Source organism: Danio rerio, chromosome 11, assembly GCF_049306965.1.
Source record: "Danio rerio strain Tuebingen ecotype United States chromosome 11, GRCz12tu, whole genome shotgun sequence".
Classification (NCBI taxonomy): domain Eukaryota; kingdom Metazoa; phylum Chordata; class Actinopteri; order Cypriniformes; family Danionidae; genus Danio; species Danio rerio.
The window spans coordinates 20131829-20153658 of NC_133186.1; the positions used below are offsets into that span (position 1 = coordinate 20131829).

Here is a 21830-nt window from a genome sequence, read left to right on the forward strand (position 1 = left end):
TGTCAGAATGGCATTATACAAATTAATATGAATTAGCCAATAAACGTAAAAAAAGAAAAAAAGAAAAGGAAAAAAAAAAACGCTTTGGCAAATCCCTCATTTAAATCCTTTGTAAAAACACCTCAGTGTAAATTGCTGCACTTAATTCAACAATGCATGTCATAACTCGATGATCTACTTACAAAGAAATTTATTCTGCCTGTGTGTTGTGTTTGTGTGCCAGACTGCAGAAAGACTCAAAGACAACACACCACAGGTGATTCACTGTACAAAAAGGCATGTTTGAAAACACAGGCTTCAGTTCTCCAGCACCACTATAATATCAATACATATCAGATTACCATAGATGCATGTGTGAGTGTATATATATATATATGTATATAAAAAAAAATCAAATAAAAACAGAACCAAAAAGTCTTGATGTATAATACACTCCTCAGGTACGCAATCTCTGCTACTGCAAAAGCTCCCGGAGGCGAGCGAGGGATGTGTTAACGGTTACAGATGGATGAGGCCATGTTTTTAAACACCTGATGTGTTCCAGTCCACTACCAAAACAAAAATGCCTTAAATCATTCTTCGAAACCACCAGATCCTTAAAGTTCAGCACTTATTGAAAGAAAATGAAACCGGACAGTGGGAGAAGGGATGGAGCGTAACATACATGGCAGAAAGAGAGAAATGCACACATCAAGGGATCTGGGATCTGAATACGTTTCATTAGGCGAACAAACAGAAAGAAGTTCCTGTCTCTAAAAACAAAACAAAACAAAAGGCTTTTATGCACGTAATCCAGCTCATCCAAAACTCCACTTGATTCTCCTTTTAGTGGTGGATGAATATAAAGAGATGCCGCAGAGGAAATGTAATTCAGTCTGTTTGGATGACGCTGGAGATCCATCCATGGATCCATCCATCCATCTTTCACTTCTTTCCTTTTCCCCTTAAGCGTCGTCTCTCATTGAACGCTGGTCTGCGTGATGGAGATAATCTCTTGGATTTCCCGCACCATCATGATGCGTGTTAGCATGTGCTCCAGTTGCTCGCTCGTGATTGGCTGAGTGGAGTACCAGATGGGGCTGTTGGGTGCCACTACAGGCTCCGGCGTCAGGTAATACGTGTCATTGCGACCCTTAGCAGTCTGAGGGCTGACGATAGTCAAATGAAGAAGAGGGGAATATTTTGTAAAGACAGCACTTATTTGTATATTATACCAAAGCCAAGACAGTTAAACAAAAATCGACATGTATGAAAGATTAGCACTAGCATTTTAGCCTCACCATTTAAAGAGGTAAAAGTCATAGAGCTTGATGGGACAGCGCAGCGGGTTCTCGGGGTCTTCAGCCTGTTCTGCGTACATGTCATCAGTCACTGGAACAATGAAAGATATGGATAATTACTTAAGAATTGACACAGTTTGACAAATTTATTTTCATTCATTTGCATTATTTTATATTTCATGGGCATCTGTGGTAGACTAGCATGAATCAGTTTACCCATTTACCAATGCGGTTTGTAGAAACTTCCATGAGCATGTCTGGATATCTAAGGCCATATTTACACTGCAGATCTTGATGGCCAGTTCTAATTTTGTGACTGTTTGGATGTTTTGATGACCAGCTTACATCATTTTTAAAAGTGACCTGTATCTGATTGTCTGTATTTACACGGCACAAGGCAAAAGGTGCAATGAGCAAGTAAAAAAAGAGCGGGCGCTGACTGACAGCTGAAAATTCTTCATTCCTGTATTTAATCTGTTTGCAGGGTTTCATTTTTTATTATTCTTTTTGACAAGTTGTTTTACTATAGTTATGATAGAAAAGCTCTCATTTGGCCATGTTCTTTTAATCTAGGCCCTTTCAGGGTTCTTACACCTTTTCTAACTTCAAATTCCAGCACTTTTCATGCACTTTCAAAGTGCATTTGTATGCTTTTGCAGCACCTAATAACCACGGTTAATTACATTTATATATATTGTATATACTTTTTCACATCTAAATCCATTGTGCTATTTAAAAAAAATTGATGAGCACTTTAGAACATAGGGATAGTTTACCCAAAAATTACCCAAAAATCATTTACCCAAAAATGATTAAAAAATACATTTAAAAAAGTTTAGTTATTCGATGAAGTATGCTTTTAAGTTTGGTCTTTTTCGACCTAAAGTTGATATCTTAAAAAATGAGCTTACAGAAAGATTTTGTTTGGCTGTAGTACCAAACTTTCATGACCAGTCGTTCATGATATTTCATGTGCATTGTTATTGTTTTACAGTCATTGGATTGTCGTTTAAGGTTTGAAAATATGTCTATAAAAATCTGACTTAAAAAATGAAATTGTCTTAAATTTCAAATGTTCAATAATCAAGATAAGAAATACAAATTCAAAACATTTATAATAGGACATAATCAGTATTATTAAATTACAACTGTTAATAAATCAATTTAACACAATTCAAATTCAGATTGTTTTGGCTTATTTTTAGCTTCATAAATGCGCGCATTCGCTGAACATTTTGCAATGAAAACTGGTCGCACGACAACAATTTATGCACTCGCACAAATGCTCCCAAATATATGTTGAGGTCACATAGATAAAAATTTTGCACTAATGCAACCAAAACAGTCACAATTTTAAGCCCTGCAAATTCACGCAGGTTCAAGTACTTTGTTCAAAATCCAAGCACTTTTCTAACCTTGAAAACATTATATTAAAAAAAATCAAGCATTTTCCAGGATTTCCAGCACCCATAAGAACCCTGCCCTTTTAAACCAGTAGACATCTTAATGTCATTTCCATGTCGTAATTTATGCATGTGATGTATGCAACAGTTTGTCTAGCCGATAATGTTTATGTGGCGGATGATGGGCTCTCTCGCTCTCATTAACAGGCTTAGATACTTCTGCCACAGCATGACAATATCAAAACTCTTTTAGTTCTCGTGTATGAGATTTAAGATTGGAGACTCTGCTGAAGTCAGTTCTGAAATGAGAGCGTCAAAGTTGAATTCATTTGCTACTCTTTATAATGATGCGCAACTCGCATTAACAGGTGAAAATCCGATCTACCTGCTAACGCTGCACATACAGTACGAACACACAGATCTGATTCATATTGGATAAATTTCTACATATGAACAAGGCCTGAATCTGATTTGAGTAAATCAGAAAGTGTCATTTTTTTCCCTGCTTACGTGTACATGGCCATATCCAATCTGAGCCACATGTGAGGGAAAGAAATTAAATATATTTCAGAATTGGGTCACTTGAAACATGCCGTGTAAATGCAGCCTTAGTTGAGAATCGTATAAAAATATCGACTGAAATGTTCAATTGAATGTAATTTTAGTAATTTACCATAAATAACAGCTTTAAAAAACAAATCTGTGGAAAGCGACACATATTAATGCTAACATCTACATCTGTGCAAACACTATTATAAATACCATATAGCTTATAAATTGGATATTGATTTTAATTGTGTGACAGATTTAACTCAAAATTAAGCAAGTGGTGTAAAAATTAGAGGGGCTTTCAATTTTTTAAATTGCTACAGATATCATTTTGAATGTATAAAATTATATTCAGTAATAAAAAAATTGCTTGTCCAATAGTGTTGGGCGAGATAAGAAATTTTTAGATCGCCATTTCGCCCCCCTGTGAGATCGCCGATACACGATACTATCGCATGCGGGCGCGACAGTGTTATATAATAATAATAATAAATATAAATTATAAATTACACATATATATATATATATATATATATATATATATATATATATATATATATATATATATATATATATATATATATATAAAATTATAATTATTATATTTAACCATATCTAAACATAATTTTTAACCTTTCGCCTGATTTTTTAATAACCTTTAGCATTAGCATAACGTTTAATTTTAGACATGGCAGCGGAGTTTCATTTTAGACATGGCAGCAGCGAGTCGGCATTAGCCTATTGCTCTAATATTAAATAGCCTATTTGACCTAAAACTTTTTACTGAGCTCAGTAAAATGTTCTTTGATAGATTATTAATAATCTGTTTAATAATTCTTTAATGGCAAAACGAATTATTTATTTTCAATAAATAAATAAAATATATTTTAGGCTATAAAAATGAAAAAATGAAAAATAGTCTATAAGCCTCCTTAAAACTTAAATAGGCTATTAATAACGGATATAAAAGATAAATAACTTTTTTTGTGTTCGTTTAGCGGCACAACCCTGTTGTCCGGTGTGCAATACATTTTTGCCATACATGTGCCATGTCATGTGACATTATTGCAGCACACATTCACATTTCTTCTCTTTGTTTCTTTGGGCTTCTTTTATATAAATTATAGACCAATGGTTCCTAAGGTTAAAAAAGAAAGAACTAAGGTGTACATTTTCACAACAAACAAACAAGAAATGCCCTAAATATTGGTGTAAATTTACAAAATTTACTTCTTTTAGGCAACATTAATCAGACATATTTCTCAAAATCTCTGATTTTCCATGTCTTGGACCAAAAAAAAAATCTAAATTCCCTGACTGAACAGAACCTTTAAAATTCCATGATATTCCTGAAATTCCATGACCCGTTGGAACAATGAATATTGGATGTTTTTTGACAATTAAAGCTAAAAAATCATAAAAAAAAACAATTGCTTCGTTAACATACAAGATAAATACTGCATAACTCTTGATTAAAGTTTACAATTTTCTTTGTAACATGACAACATCTGGCCATTTTAGCCCAAATCCTAACCTTTCTGTCCGACATGGTGTGGTCCAACTCCTTTCAGGTAGCGGATGCTGGTGCTCTTGTCTTTAGGGTTGGTGGGATTCTTCTTTGTATGTCTGAGCACTTTGGAGAAGGCCACTTTCATATGCTGCTCCACTGTGGTCAAGTGAAAGTACCTGTGAAAAGATGACATTTGAACTCCAGTGTGTGTGTGTGTGTGTGTGTGTGTGTGTGTGTCTGTCTGTGTGTGTGTGTGTGTGTGTGTGTGTATGCATACATACATACATACATACATACATACATCACACGAATACACACAGTCGAAGTCAGAATTATTAGCCCCTCTTTGTATTTTTTTATTTTATTTTTATATTTCTCAAATGAACAAAAACAGAGCAATGCCATTTTCACAGTATGTCTGATAATATTTTTTCTTCTGGGAAAAAGTCTTATTTGTTTATTTCAGCTAGAATAAAAGCAGTTTTTATTTTTTAAAAACATTTTACAGTCAATAATATTAGCCCCTTTAAGCTATATTGTTTTAGATTTGTTTTTATTGTTTTAGTCTACAGAACAAACCATTATTATACAATAACTTGCCTAATTACCCTAACCTGCCTAGTTAAACTAATTAACCTAGTTAAGCCTTTAAATGTCACTTTAAGCTGTATAGAAGTGTCTTGAAAAATATCTAGTCAAATATTATTTACTGTCATCATGGCAAAGAACTATTAAATCAGTTAGTCTGATTGGTTGTGAGCCATGCAATATTCTACTAGAATCATCTCTGAGGCATTCTCTTCGCTTACGTGTATCACTTCCCCAGCAGTGCATCAGTGGCCGTTCACCTTGCTGATGGACACTTATTCTGGAGCTTGATGTATAATCCTAATCTGTGGGCAAGATCATCTGTTGTGTCATCACTAAAAAATTAAAATATTCTACATGATGCAATGAAATAATTCCTTGTTCTAAACTAACACGTTTAGCAATGGCTTTTGCTGTTCAGACGTTCAAGCTGCTGATGTGAATCCGTGGCAGAAGGTAGTAGCTCCTCACACAAAAAGGGTTTTGATTGTTTTTACTTTTTTATTTGTTATATTTATACACACATATGCAGTCTAATAGCTGTATAAACCCATCATCCCACTTGAATTACAGAAGTGCTTATATACAACCAAATTGCAGTGCTACAAGCGTGATATTGCTAATTTATGCAACAGTTCTTCTAGATCTTGATTCTGATTGGCTAAAATCTAATTCTACGATAATAACACGCTTGCAAAATTTACTTGCTGTACATTTAAAGAATAAATCCCTTTAATTGCGTAGCATTTACTTTCAGTGAACATTTTCGATGTTCGATGAAACGATTAAAAAAAGTTGTTAATAATAATATAGGAATTGAGTAGCAGGAACAAATATACATATTTGTAATTCTTTTCTGTTAATGCCAATGGCTTCCTAATACAGCACTGCTATATAGATTACCGTCTACATTTCAAAAGTAATTAGATGAAGTGTATATGAATAAAAATTAATTTAATGCAAAGAATTAGGTGTTTTGATCACTCGAAAAGACCATGCAGTGTTTTGCTACTTGTGATCAGATTAATGGAAACACATCCTGACACCATGTGCATTAGAGCAGGGATTCTCAAACTTTTTTATTCCGGGACCCACCTAGGCAAGTAATTCAACTCAAGACCCACCATAATATTTTAATATGGAAAAATGGGTAAAAATGTATCCATTTAAAGCAGTTAAAAATATATGGTGTGTGGCTTTTTGGATTTTGCGATTTGATATGCACAAAATGAGGCTCGAAGTGCTTTTTATGGGATGTTGGCTGTGATCATTTTTTTGTTGACAAAGATACTCTTCTTTTTTCAGAAGAGAATATGATAAACCTTTGTGGACATATTCAGAATGTTTTGTTGTCAGGTGTTGTTTAAGTTTTAAGGATTTTATGCTAGCACTTGCAAGCTTTTCTAAGCATAAAAGACACGTGACAGTTCAAAACAAATTAATCTGACTCAGTCACATGCCCAGCCCTAACCAATTCGGCACCCTAGGCAAAATTTCAGTTGGTGCCCCATCACATCGCAGTAAATTCCACTGCTAGTGTTTAGTCATAAGAAACTAAATGGCTTTTTGATCGACTACAACAAGCTGGGAAAATGTCAGATAAATATGTCAATACTATTAAAGTTATTGCAGAAAAGATCTTGATATTATTGCTGCATATTGATTAAAGTTACTATAGTCATTTAGTGAAGAGCAGCAAATGAATCTCTTATTGTGTTTTGTTTGATAACAGAGGAGTTAATGTTAGAATGCACAGCTCTATAATGAAGCATTCGACTACTTTAGTAACTGTTTGTGCTCATTTAAGAGAAAATTAGTTGTGTTTTAAATAAAACACGCAGGACGAGGGAAAAAAAAAAAACAAGAAGCACTTTTCCGACGGTCATTTACTGAGAGCTTCGCTCAGCACGAGCTCTCCCGGGGAAACGCAGATTGCTAGTGCTCAAACGGAGCATTGGTCGAAATGTCAAGCGAAAAAAAGAAAGTGACAGCTGTGAAACATAACCAACTTTGTCGTTTTGAAGGAAACACACTTTAGATCTTTTTAGGGTAAGAGGTTTTTGAGTTATTGCCGCTATAACTGAATGTGTCAGGAATATCGAAAACAAAACCAACTTAACCGCGCTCATTTCTGGCGCCCCCCTGGATGTACAGCGCCTTTAGCATTTGCCTATACTGCCTATGCCACGTGCCAGCCCTGCTCAGTGGTTCAATGAATACTTATTCAGACTGTTTCAGTTCATGTGTTTAACCCAAACGATTTTTTTGAAAAACAAAATAGTCTCTAAAGAGTCGTTCGCTCGTTATTGTACTGGTTTTGATTCACCGCAACAAAAATATAGCTGAAGCTATGTGACGTTGCGCAACTCACCTTTGTTCACTGTGCGACCCACTAGTATGGTCGCGACCCATAGTTTGAAAACCCCTGCATTAGAGTACTGAAAAGGGAAGGAGACTCACTTGGTGTTGAAATACATCAGTGTAGTGAGGAGAGTGGCTGGTGAGTGAGCTCCCAACTGCTTACATTCCCACAGCATCTCCTCTGTCACGTGACTTGGGATGATATAGCCTGGCAAATGCAAGAACAGTTAGGATACACTCCGTTTATTACAAACCAAAAATGTTTATAACAATAAAAAGACTCACCAAGAGGATGAATACTGGGCCTCCACTCCTCCAAAATTTTGTGTAAACACTGACAGAAGCGGCTATAGTACTGATCAGAGAAGATGTCGTCTACTCTGCCGTTCTCAAACATGTACTATAGTAGGGAAAAAAGAAAAATTAGCTTAAGCAAACTAAACAGAATCTGTATTACAAAAAGACTACGAGTAATCTGACATACTTTCTGTATACATAAAAATACATAGTATAATGAATCGGGTTCGAACAGCTCTCCCTCCAGCCCACGGGCCTCTTGAGTCATCAGGGACAGAGCCAGGTTCAACTCTCCCACTGAACTCGACACAAGATCGTCCTGGAAGCGCAGCGGCTGTCGACCTGCAGAGACAAACGGAGGTTTATTTTAGCGCATGTGAACGTCTTTGGAGGCTTAACAAAAATAGGTCATAGCTCTGTAAGTTTCGGAGAATCTGTTAAGCTCTTTTTCAACAATCTAGAGTAAACTCTTTATTTTCACTTCCAAAGCAGTTCATACTTAAAGGTGCAGTATGTAAGTTTGACACCCAGTGGTCGAACAAGGTATTTACACTCCTGGTTAAAAAGACACATAATCGCAGGTTGCCAGATTGCCAACAGCAGTGTGCCTGACTGTCAAGCTAAAGGCTGATTTAAGACAGATTTAAACCATATTCTAAATAAAAGCAAAAGCATGCGATAGAAGGAATATTTTCCATATTAAAATGAGTTTTTGTCCTAAAAAAAACATCCGAATTTTATACTTTAGAAACAGCTTTTATTTCTTGCAGCTGAACAACAGAACAAAATGACAATGATCAGCTCAGGTACACCTCATGTGCTTTATTCAGTGTTAAATGCTAATAATGTGAGTTTAAATGCCATTTTACATGACATTTATTATCATACTATTGAAAGCAGAAGCTCATAGTTCACCTTAGATCTTGAAAATAAAATAAACCATTTGAAATTGAACTTTAGAACTGACAACTGTGAACTTGTGCAAGCCAACACATATCAGTGATTCAGCATGTACATTTATTAACGTTAAAGAGGTTTGATATGTTTTATTTAGATTATAAATCATACCATTTCATTCAGTAAGTGTACTATTCTGTACTTCTGAATGGCTGTATTTAAATTTCTGTGGTGTTTCGTCTGGTGCAAACAGCCAAATTGCTTAACACAAGGCCCACACAGAATCTGCAAGCGCAGAATTCTGCAGATTTTTCAGCCCATCATTAATTCTGTTCTTTTACTTGAGTAAGTCTATATTTATTTGTTTTTTTTTAATTAAGTACAGTAATATTATTGACTAATATAACAATTTTCATTTGATTTATGTACAATGCAGTTTGTACAGTAATATTTTCTATCTTTTAGTAGATATATTATATGAGAGATTTGCTTTGTTTACCAAATAAATAATAAATAAGTAATATTTATATTATTTGCCAGAGGTTGAAGTAAGTCACACATGTGCAAGTCACAAGTAAGTTTCAAGTCATAACCTTCAAGTATCAAGCAAGTCAAGTCAAGTCAAGTCAAGTCATTGCTTATTTCAAGTCACGTCAAGTCGTAGCTTGGTCTAGCAAGTCACTTTCAAGTCAATCTAATTACATACACACACAGAGACAGACAGACACAGTATATAAACGGTCATTTGAAATGACACTTTCATCTCTAGTGAATCAGATGAAATAATAATACATATTGTGAATAATACAATAAAATAAAGTCAATGTTGAAAAACTGTACTAGTAAAAAAAAGTATATTGAACAGTTAATCTTGAAAAAACAGCTAATTGCTTAAATTTCAAAAACGTTGATTTTGTTTTTTCACATTTAATCACTTTATTCAAGAGAAGTTGCTAATCAGAAACAATTTGGTTTTAGTTGAAAATTGTCAACGTCATAGCCTTAGATAAATTTTGTAATCTTTATATAAGGCTCTTGTACTGAATCTAAAAATTTTACTCATTTTGCTACATGCTACTGAAGGTTTCAGATTGTGACAAGCCTAGATTGAGCAGCATCATGAAAAGGAGAGAAAAAAAAAAGTGAAAAAGTAAACTCACGTCCAATAGGTGCCAGCTTATTTTGTTCATTTTTGTCCAGCTCAGCATTTTTGCGCTGAACCCAAAGCCTCCAGACCTCTAGCCCGTCCTCAGGCTTCAGCGTGTTTGGGAGGACCAGCTCAGGAGGAGGCTCTACCTGTGGCTCTGCCTCGGTCTGCGCCTGAAAAACACAGAACATCAGTATCTCAGCATATTGCTAAACAAGAAATAAGCATCTTCACTATGGTTAAATACACATGAGCTTTAAATATTTAAAGAGATATTTCATCCCAAAAAAATATTTACTCTACAAACTTGTTCTAAACATTTTTTAAAAGGTTTGTTTCATTAATGTATTTACTAACATGAATTAGAAATGAACATTACTAGTACAGCATTTATTAATCATAGTCTAACAGTTACTTAAGCATTATTAAATTCCAACCTTGTGCGTGTTAACATTATTTAAAGCCTTGTGAGCCTTGTGAGCATCGGACGATAATTGTTTTCAAAGTATACGCGGTTTGGAAAAGTCTTAAAAAGACTTTTTTTTTTTTTTTAAAGTTTTAAAACTGTAAAAAATTTCTGCTATTCCATTCCTAAGGTATGTATACTATTTTTAAATTGTATACTACCCTTTTAAATTGTAAAGAAATCTGTGTTTTTAAAACAAATAAGAACAGCAGAAGTCAATGATTTATTTGAATTATTTAGCCTGACATGTTTAGCTACTGCTCCAAATTATCTTTATGTTTCTCAAAATAAAATATATTGTGTTCAAATGGAAAAGCAGTTTGGTTTTTAATCCAAACATTTTAAAATAATATATTTCAGAGCAGTAATCACAATACAGTGAAACCGTGATATTTTTATCCAAGGTTATCATACCGTCAGAATCTTATACCAGCCCATGCCTATTGCGAGTTAACATGAACTAACAATGAACAACTTTATTTTTATTAGCTAATAATAACAAAGTACAAACACTCTAGTAAATGTATTGTTCATTATTTGTTCATGTTAATTAATACATTAACACAATCTTATTGTACAGTGTGAGCATTTTTTGCTGAAAATAAAAGAAGACATGCAGAAAACCAAAATGTAAATCACCACTGACTTCAATACTATGGGGGAAAAACTATTAGGGCAGAGTGATTAATCGAAAATTAAACAAAATTGACAATTAGAACCTATAATCGATCAAAATTTTCCAGGACAAATTTTTTAATCACTTTCCATACCACATGTGGAGTCAAATGACCCAACTCTGTTAAAGGCTGATTTATACTACTGCTGCCACTTTGCAGCCACATCTCTGGTCAAGTAGGACAATGGACCCATTTTTGAGGGTGCTTTCACACCTGCCTTATTTAGTTTGATTGAATCGCACTAGAGTTCGTTACCCCTTTTGGTGCGGTTCGTTTGGGCAGGTGAGAATGCAGCAATCGTACTCGAGTGTGCACCGAAAGCGGACAAAATAAGCGTACCGAGACCTGCTTGAAGAGGTGGTCTCGGTTCGCTTTCAAACGAACCCTGGAGCGGTTCATTTGTGGTGAGAATATGATCCGTACTAAAACAGGTCCAATCGCAATAAGTACTGTGCCTCTTGGACTAATCCAGCTGCCTTAGGCCGAAGCGCTGTGCATTATGGTATATGGAGGAAAATATTTGTTGACAGCGCTTTACCAACAGAGAGAGAGGGGAAAACATTACCTGATGGATCGTTGGCGATATTTCCGCAAGATGACCATGTCACAGTTTAGCTAATTAATTTCACGCCTCCTCCTGATGTGACGAGCGATGCATTAAAACCCTGTTTTCCAGCCGCGGCCGTGCTTCATTCTCAAAATGTGTAGTTTCCCTCAAGAATAAAAACAACATTTTGTGTCTGCCGGTTTTGTTTACTTGCGGTAGTTCATTGGCATTTTCCCCGCACGTGAATTCCGACCAATCAATAAGCGATTTAGGAAATATGTTCAACAACATTTGGCCAATGAGAGATGTGGATTTTGTCAGATTACTGCATTTTGGTTCGTTTCAACTGGTTCGGACCAAAGCCAGCAGTGTGGTGTGAAAACGACCCAAAGACGGCAGAAAATGCAACAATGTATCATTTATTGCCCTTGGTCCAGACCAACTGAAGCGAACTACAGATGTGAAAGCACCCTAAGTCTTACTTTGCACTACATTAAGGCTGCGCCAGAGATTATTTTTTACATTAAAATATTTGTTAGCAGAAGATAAAAATGTTAAAAATGTTATCTACAGGATTTGCATTTTATCCTTTTATTTTATTTTATTTAGAAGAGCTACTGCTTATTTTCTACTTTTAAAATGAAAAACCCTGAAAAAATTTCTTTGTTTCCATAATTGCAAGTTCTTTAGGCAATGTGTGCTTTAATTTTAGTTGTTTATCGTTGACATTTAGTAAATAATCAGAGATTGTAGATAGTGTGTGTTTCCTTCAATTATTCTTAAGTAATTCACCCTTCATTCAAAAATCTCTCACTTGTAAAATGTGAGCATATTTAATATACAAAACTTGTCCATGAACTGTGAGAGCAAAAAAATCAAATAAATCAATAAAATAATCAATCATTAATCACATTAGAGTTAAAATGTTCAACTAAATAAGATTTTGGTTTTAGGCCAAATCTCCAAGCCCTCAATACTACGGTAGTCAATGGGGACAATACACATATATCTTCAAAATATGATGCTTTTTGTTCTTTAGAATAAAGAAACTCTTAAAGGATTGGATTAGGCAGAGGCTAGCAATTGATGAGAGAACATTCAAGATTTTTGGTTCAAGTATCTCTTTAAACAAGCAAGAGTGCTGTATTCACCTGCAGATGGAGCTGTTGTTCCTGTACTTCTCCATCCTGCACGTGCTGCTGCTGTTGTTGTGGATCCCATATATGCAGGGCCTGCGTTGTTCCAGAATAAGCGCCCCCTACAGTCTGCACGGCGACAGGGATGTGAATGTTTCCATTCATAAACTGCGCAGGAAACAGTGAATGTACAACTTCCTCCTGAGTGGTCACTCCTGAGCTGGACACTGGAACTGCCACTGCCCCTGCAGCCTGAGATGCACCGATAATCATCTTGTCTTTGTCTTTATCGGTTGGCGAGGCCTGGACCTGCACGGTGCTGTAGGCCTCTTGTGGGATGGCGATGTGGGCCACACCTTGCTGCTGTGGGGCAGAGTACACGGGTATGGTCCAGGTCTCGCCGGCCGGGCCTGTGATGGTACCAGTGGCACTGTAGAGGTGAGTGCTGTCAACGGTCAGCAGGTCTGGTCGAAGTGACAAGTAGCCCTGCTGTTGGCCCTGCGGTATGGCCAATACGGTAGCCAGCTGCTGCCCTTGAGGGAGCGAGTAGGACACAACTGTAGGGACGTCCACCTTGCGTTTCTTTGCAGGCTGGAGGACGGCAGGCGAGGCTCCAGTTCGTCGGTCCACTTCCCTGGGGGAACCCTGCTGCTGAGGGGACAGAGCCTCCACTGTTTGGATCTGAATCTGCTGACCTCCGGCAACTGCTGCCACCAGCTGAGCCTGGATCTGAGAGACATTTAGCCAAGTGTTACGCTATGAATCATGGCCTCTGTTTTCATTTGGTATCAACATGTTTTCAGTGATCCAATAACAAGTGGTCAGCCAAAATGCACAACCATTTACTTTGCATTCACATGTTCAAAACCCATTTGAGTTTCTTTCTTCTGTTAAACACAAAAGAAGATATTTTGAAGAATGTTGGTTGCTGGGAGCCCTTAAATTATATTGTTTATTTTTATTTTTTTATTCTTTTTTGGAAGTCAATGGGTCACAGCAACCAGCATTCTTCAAAATATCTTGTGTTTAACAGAAAAACACTCAAAGGTTCAAAACATGAGAAAGGGTAAATGAATTTTGGGTGAAGTAACCCTTTAATCCCACACACAGGAGCTCTCAATAGTGACAAACAAGAGCTACTGCATAGACAATCTCAAGGTTAGGTACAAAAACCCGCTTCCCGATGTACACTGTTAATCATTTCACCGGCATATACTTCACCCGAATCAAAATGCAGATTTTGTTTGTTCATTCCATTTAAATGCCAGGGATGTCGATTGAAATCAAAAGTGCAGGTTTGTGTGCTGATTTGTGTGCTAATATGATTTATATTTTAAATTAGTAACCTGTAAAAATAATAATAATAACTAGTGAGTATTTTTTGTCAAACCTGCTTACTTTACCTTTGGCAGCCTGTTTATGTGCAGCGTACACTTTTGCAAGTTGAATCATCCGTGTACTACATAGTTTGTATTTTTCTGAATGCTTTAACCTTATACGTTGTAAATAAAAAAATAAAAATGGTTTTGGGTCTTTTAAAGAATACAAACCCTAAGATTTGGTGCGTTTTCACATGAAAAATTCCATAACAGTCACATGTTAGGTTGGTAAGGGGCTTTTGTAGCGGTTCAAATCCATTCAACCACATCAGTGTTTACACTATGAAAGCAATCTGTTGAAAAGCATTTCTGACTATTGGACGTGCTTAAAAGAAGACTAAAAGTTAATATCCTGTTTTCATTTGTGTCTAGTAATGCAGCTTGTGATCACAATGTCAAAAATACATACCAGGTGTAAACTTACTTGCCAAACCTGGCTAAAACTGTAGAAGCTGGTCATGTATTTCCACATTACCTGTTGTTGTTGTTCCTCTGTGAGCTCTCCCTGTTGTACCAGCTGTGTTGTAGTAACTCCTTGTAGCTGCTGTTGGGTAGGAGAAGCCACCTGAAGTACCTGGCCCACTGTCTGACCCTGCTCACCTTGAATCTGCACCTGTCAATAGAGAGAGGTATTTAGACCATGACATGTGCTTGCCAACTGATTGGTCCACTGGCCCTAAAATGAAGGTCTCAGTAACGTTTTGTCACCTATAACAATGTTTTTATGCAAAAGCATGTTATGAACATGCAAAACTGCAGGTTAGTATAAATATTATCCATAGTGAAAAAATCATTAAAAAAAAGAAATGCAAAAAAAATAAATAAATAAATAAACCATTACTAGAAAATAAAACATCTAAATGGCTGACTTAGTGTTCAGCTATCATGTTCAAAACAGTTGTGTTTAATATTTGTATGGAAAGAAAAGGATTTTCTTGAAATTCTATACATGTTTTATCATCTTCAATCAATTATTTGTATCCTAGCTAAATTTAAAGTTTAGTCAAACTGTGCCAAAATCTTTCTAGAAAATGTGCTACTCTTCACACTGCATTTCACATGCCTACATATACAACAACTATTCTTCAATTGAACTAACATGAGCAATCACAAACACCCAAAATGACACGTTTTCTGAATTTTATGTGGTAAAAGACATTAACACTGCCCAGTAAAAGACAAAGCAAATATTCTGTCAACAAAGGATAGATAATCATAACAATTGGCAGCACTAGCCATCATGTCTGAAACTCATGATCTACACTCAAAACAAAATAAGACAAATTCACAGTCCACTCATTAAAAGAAAAGCCTTTGGCATATTGAAGCTTTTCATTACTGCCAGACTTTAAAAGCAGCAAACATGCCTGCTTACAAAACACATCATAAAAGCATAGTTCATCAAAATATTAGTTGTCACCAAATACTCAACCTTTTGCCTCTCTGGCCACATTTGACATTCATTCTTCTGTGAGTGTACATTTACATCACAATCATGAACCAACTTCCCATTTACTATTTAGAAGAGGCATCAAAAAAGAAATTTGTGAAAACTACTAAAAATGCTGTATTATCAAAGCCAGGCCAGTAGATGATCTGACCTCTGATGCATACACCCCTGCAGTTGTTGTTTCTCAACTACTTGTGAATGGCTCTCCACTGAACATGCAATTAATATGCAAATATCATCACTGCTTCCACGAAATTGCATTTTTGTTGTCTAAACACACACAAAAATTTGATGTTGTGTAAATGTACCCTAAAACACTTTTTTTATTATAATAAACGTCTGTTTAGTTTCCCAAGTACTATAAGGTTTTTCCCACTGTGCTTGACCCTGGGTTATTATCGTTCTAAACACCGCCTTTAATCCCAGGGAAAGACATGTTTCACACCTGTCATTTGAAAGTGGTGTTGGTACCGTGTTTTACTTGAGGTTATGAAACCAATTTGCAGCGTTAACCCTGCATTGCTGTGCTAACTCAGTTCAGTGTGATATGGAGTTGTGTTTGCTTGTTGCTGGTGAACACTTGAATCAGGTCATGTCACAACAGAAACTGAAGTGATCAAGAGATGGCAAGATTTACTCTGTTTTCATTCATTTGTATTTTTTGAGTGCATTTTCTATTTGTATTTCATCCCGTGACGCCTAAAGGGTCACGAAACACCAAAACACATTTTTTGAGCTGTTGACAGTTGTATATGTGTCCCACACTGCTAAAACACTATTATGAGACATATTTCACTAAAAAGGGAAAATTGGTTGTTTTTGTGTTATTTCGAACAAATTCGTACTTCCGGTTCAAAAACGAATTTTTGAAGCTACGTCACGGCCATGAGATCTTAGCGTGTATTCCAGCGTGTAAACTGGACATCTGTACCTGGGAGTGCCTTATTACGTCTCTGAGTGTGCTGCATTAATGCATGAGTAGGACTTAGTTCAAATCAATCAGCGTGCTCCATTGTGCCACTTATTAATATTCATTAATGTTACAGTGTTCAGACGGCAGAGAGACGCCAGGTTGTGTTTGTAAAACAAGCCTGCAGTGTTCCTTTTATAATTTGTTGCGGTGAAGGTTATTATCTCTATAAGAGCACAGCTGGACTTACGTGTGGATTACAGTGCATGGGACGCATTGTCACCTCTTAATAAAGACGCGGCACTAGTTGCTGTTGATTGTCCTGTCTCTAAAGATTTGGTGAGCGAGCAACCAGTGGTCTTTGTTTATTCAGATGGCAAAGTTAGTTCGTATCGAACTAACTATTACACTGAGTGTAAACATGTTAGCACCACAATCAAACTTACCATCGTGTAGGATTTTCACCGCATTTTGTGACAGGAATAACACACACAGCTTTCTGATGCTACCTGCCGTGTGCATCTAAGTTTCTGGGAAATGCGGAGAGTTTTTTCTCTCATTCACCATGCGGTAACAAACATTGCATAAAAATACACGCTTAGAGCAGTTCCTCGAACCAAATATCTTGTTTGTCACGAGGGGCATGAATGAATTCCCTGAATGAAAGAGCCAAACTGCAGTTAAAGACCACCATTTAATAATTTGGCAAATAATTTGATTACTGATGTCCATGTAAACACAGTCAGTCTTTCTCCCCTGTGTGTATGTGTGTGTGTTATGATGAAAATCAGTGCGTGCCCAAATCGACACTCCCATTTTTATGCAAATCTTTTTACAGACCCATCCCTCTTTTGCTTCTCCGACACTCCCCCCTAAACAGAGCTGGACACGCCCACTATCCTGACTTTTCCAAAGTAGAGGTGTGAAAACACCCTGCTGAAACAAAGGGGTTTCTTGGGACTTTAAAATGGGTATGGACCTATATAGCAACTTTTTTTATATAACTGATAAGATATTGTGGAAAAAAGGTTGCCGTTCATGCAGTTTATCCAATCAGAAAGAGTGACACTGCAAATATGCAAGTTAGAACATTAACCCAGGATTTAGGAGTGTACAGTTTGAATCATCTGTTAACGATAGCCTAGAGTTACCTGAGGCTTAACAAAGGTGTAAAAGCCCTAATAACTATCAAAACGTTCTTTGAGAAAGCATTTTTTTGATGATTGAATTTTAGGTATTCCAACAAAAACAGCTTCCCTGGTAAATACTGGAAAAGCTATCAAACCTGTACTTGGATCTGCTGTTCAGATGCCTGATGCACAGCTGCAGCCAGCTGGGGTGAGATCTGTGTCGATGTCACCTGAACCTGCACAAAGATAAAGCAGAAATAATACTTTTAACAATCTAATGCTTTTCACATCTTATCTCAGAGCTAAAATGCCCATAGAAGTGTCCCTACCGGACATGCCAGCTCCAGCAATGAGCCCGCCACCTCTGTGCTGTCCGTGTAGATGCAGTTGGCACCCTGTTGGTACACCATTGTGGTTGTGGTGCCGCTGGTCTGCTGGCTGAACTCCTGCAACACCTCTGGGCCTTTGGAGGCCAGCGACTCCAGGAACTCTTTCATGCGGTGCTGAGGTATAGTGCGCGCCTTCTGCCGCACATACTCGTCGAACGAGATCGCACCGCCTTCAATGGGCTCATTCATGACAGGTCAGTCCACCCTGTACAGGAGCCTAGAACACAAGCAAAGGGTATACGTTTACATTTACAAGACATGTTTATATTGTGCATTCTGGTCATTTATTTACACAACAGCAGCATTTGGGAGTTACCAAAGATACCATTATTGTCTTTGTGTAAACTCTAAAAATGAACAAACTATTATAAAACACACATGCATGTTATGTGTTCAGTCTTTGGATTTGTTAGTACTTGTCTAACCAAAACAAAGATGACAAATTTAACTAATGGCTGTGTGCAGGGCTGTAGTGTTTCTATACGAGGTGACATTGCCAATTACTAGCCTGGCCTGCATTACAGTGTTTGTAGTAGGGATGTAACGATTCACCGTGAGTCGGTTGAAAATCAATTCAAATATGTGACGATTCAAATCGGTAGACATGTTGAATGAATGGTTACATTTTTTGAACAGTGGGGGCGCTCTTTACAGGTGCAAACTTACTTTACCTGCACATCAGCGCCGAGCAATCGGTGGGACGAAACACAAAGTGTGAGCAAATATTGCAAAAAGACGTGTACTAATAGAACGACTGTCACAGATGTCTATATGAAAAAATTATGCTTTGCAGCTTTGAATGCTATGGCGATCACTGTGCATCAGTGTTTTATAGCGAAAATGAGAAGATGTTTTTTTTTTACTTCTTTAGTTTGTATTATTCTTTATTTTTTTCATTTGTTTTTAGCAATTTAGTTATGGCAGAAAATTTATTATTTTACAAAAAATGTGCAGCATTTAAGAAAAAAACGAAAGGGCACTTCACCTTCAATTTGTTTAATTTTTTTTTAAATTGTGACTATATCGTAAATCATGAGATTAGTATTGTGAATGGTATGAATTGTTACATCCCTAGTCATTAGTCATTTTTGTAAATGTAAATAGGCAGAGTTATAATGACGCTGTATTCTCCAGGCAAAATATGTTAAAAACAAAGGAAATCGGTTTTCGTTTTTTTACGTTCTTGAAACATAAACCCTTGGAGACTGCACAAAATAAACTTGTTTTATTGTAATATACAAATATGCTTATATGCATAATTTGCAATACATTGATGCATGCATGTATCCGTTTACATATAAAACAGCTCTGATTTCACATGCATAGATTTGCAATGTTCATTTGTGTTTTATTTTAAAGCTAACTAATAACATTAAAAATGAAAATAATTGTATTTATTTGCAAATAAAAATACATTAGGTAAATATAAAATATTCCATGTTTCAGGCTTGAAATATTAGGAAAAACCTATAGCATACAGTTAACTCTGAAGACTGTAAACCCAATCGCCCATAGCAGCTCGCTTCACATTGTTACATCAATCATTCAATAGAATCTCTGCACACAATGCAGATCTGGTTGAATTTTGAATAGCCAATCCTACAAACATGTGAATTATGCAAGCATTCTTTTAAAATGTACAGATAATTGCTTAAACTAAAGATTAAAGGTGTTTCATGTGATATTTTAGTGATGAAGAGCTCTGTATATGAAGCATTCAGACTGAAAGAGCCTCTAACCTTGCTGGACTTTGGACCCCTTGAAGCAAAATAAAAGAGCTGTATTGAGGCTCCTCTCGAATCACAAACCAAACCTTAATATGAACGATCACATAACATAAACGGTATTTGTGTGTTTGTAAACTCGCTTTGCTTACGGTAAATCAAGCAACGTTACTGGACCACTCAATGCTTTGCCCCGAAAATAAGCTAGCATTAATGCTAACGCGCTAACCTTTGTCAAGTGAAACTCCAAAACGCACAGAAGCGGGCGCAAGTAATCGCATTGGGATATTAAATACATTTTTGATATGCTGTTGTGTGGCATTAAGCATTATTCCCGCGGTAGATGTGGCATCGCGCGCGCAGATGTGGGGCTAACGTGAGCTCGCGTGCTAATCTTCCCATGCTACCTTAAATAAAAGCCAAAGCAATTTCCGCCAAAACACGCCGTTCAAAAAACAAAAACCCACTAAAGCTCAGCTAAAGCTGGCCGTGCACACGGCAAGTCCGGTTGCTTTGCTCTATCTCGGTATTTTTGCAGCGCAATGCATTTGTCAACATTTAAGAGCGATTTATGTCGTGACGTGTGCTTATTCTGCTACACACATAAATGAAAGCATTGAAAGCCCGATGCGGCCGGGCGCAAACATGTCCTACCGTAGTGGAAAACACACAAATGCGCTGCTTGGAAGGCTTGGATGGCCGTAATTGTGTTTTTTTTAATAATAATGTTTGCGATAGAGCTGACGGAAGTAGGCCTGCTGTGACAGCGCTAGACCCCGGGCTGTCCTGTAGCGTGAAGGCGGGGACGGAATCGCAGCTCCCCCTTCCGGCTCCACTGCTGCCGCAAGCACACTCACAATGGCATGAACGCAGAGCGCGGTTGCCAGATCACAACAAGAACACACCAACATATAATTTGGAATGCATTTTATTTTTAAGAGGTAAAATAAAAAATGTAGGAGAGGAATAAGAAATTTACAGGGTACATCAAAACATGCTATTCAATACTCAACCGAGAAATTGATGAATCTATTATCATGGATGATAAAAGCATAGTAATCTAATTATTATAATAAAACCATTGTTACACAAGCTGGAAATGCAGTATTTAATAACATTATGTATTGGAATTATAAACTATTCCAATAAATAAATACAAATATATTTATTTGTTCATTATATAAAGTGTGATTAATATTTTTATAGCTTTTAAAAATACATCAAATAATAAAATAAAAACAACCATATATATAATGATCACTGTGTAAAAGCGAGAAGCTAATTAAGTTAGTTTATCAAGTACTGTGTTGGTTGGTATCTTGGTTTATTGTTATTATGGTATTAATTTTGTTGTTGTCTGTGTTGGTAGATAACTAATTCAATAATAATATTTTTATTAATAAGAGCATAATAATAATCAACACATGCCGACAATGAAAATGAAGCAAAAACATTCCATGTAAATGAAAATGCAACACTTAATACAAGTATTTACTGAAATTCTAAATTAATAAGTGTTAGATTGAATTCATTAGCTTTTTTAACAATATGATGTTAATAATGATAATTATATTAATAGCATAATAATAATAATAATAATAATAACAATAATAATAATAATAATAATAACAACAACACCAATAAATATTTCAAATATAAGAACATAAACAATGTAAAACGTACCATAATAAAGATAAATGAACAATAAATAGCCATATACATTACCAAATGTCTTTAAACCAAAATATCCCACAGACACACGCAAACACACACAAATAGTGTGTGTCAGATAGCTAAATTCCATTATAAAGACATACATAGATTTCAGGGACCCGCAAAAGAGTGTTGGGGGTCTGTGTAAAAAAAAATAGTTTTTTACAAAAGAAGGGCGAGCGGTTGGGATCTACATATATGAGATTTATGTAAATAAAAAAGTATGAACAAGCAGCGACTGACAATAACAATAAGCCCCTGAAAACATCCACATTGC

General features: G+C 36.2%; 1 protein-coding gene across 3 annotated transcripts; it reads right to left on the bottom strand.

Moving 5' to 3' along the window:
- Window positions 1-173: 173 nt before the first annotated feature.
- Window positions 174-20630, bottom strand: qrich1 (glutamine-rich 1). Of its 3 annotated transcripts, none has more exons than XM_009305927.5 (12): window positions 19856-20630; window positions 18057-18333; window positions 17883-17963; window positions 14713-14850; window positions 12874-13587; window positions 10046-10205; window positions 8176-8330; window positions 7977-8091; window positions 7791-7899; window positions 4767-4918; window positions 1281-1371; window positions 174-1148 (listed from the first exon to the last, which is right to left on the bottom strand). In XM_009305927.5, exons 2-12 carry the CDS (start codon window positions 18303-18305, stop codon window positions 959-961), a joined length of 2154 nt encoding a protein of 717 aa, XP_009304202.1. In that variant the 5' UTR covers window positions 18306-18333; window positions 19856-20630; the 3' UTR covers window positions 174-958.
- Between the last annotated feature and the right edge of the window lie 1200 nt (window positions 20631-21830).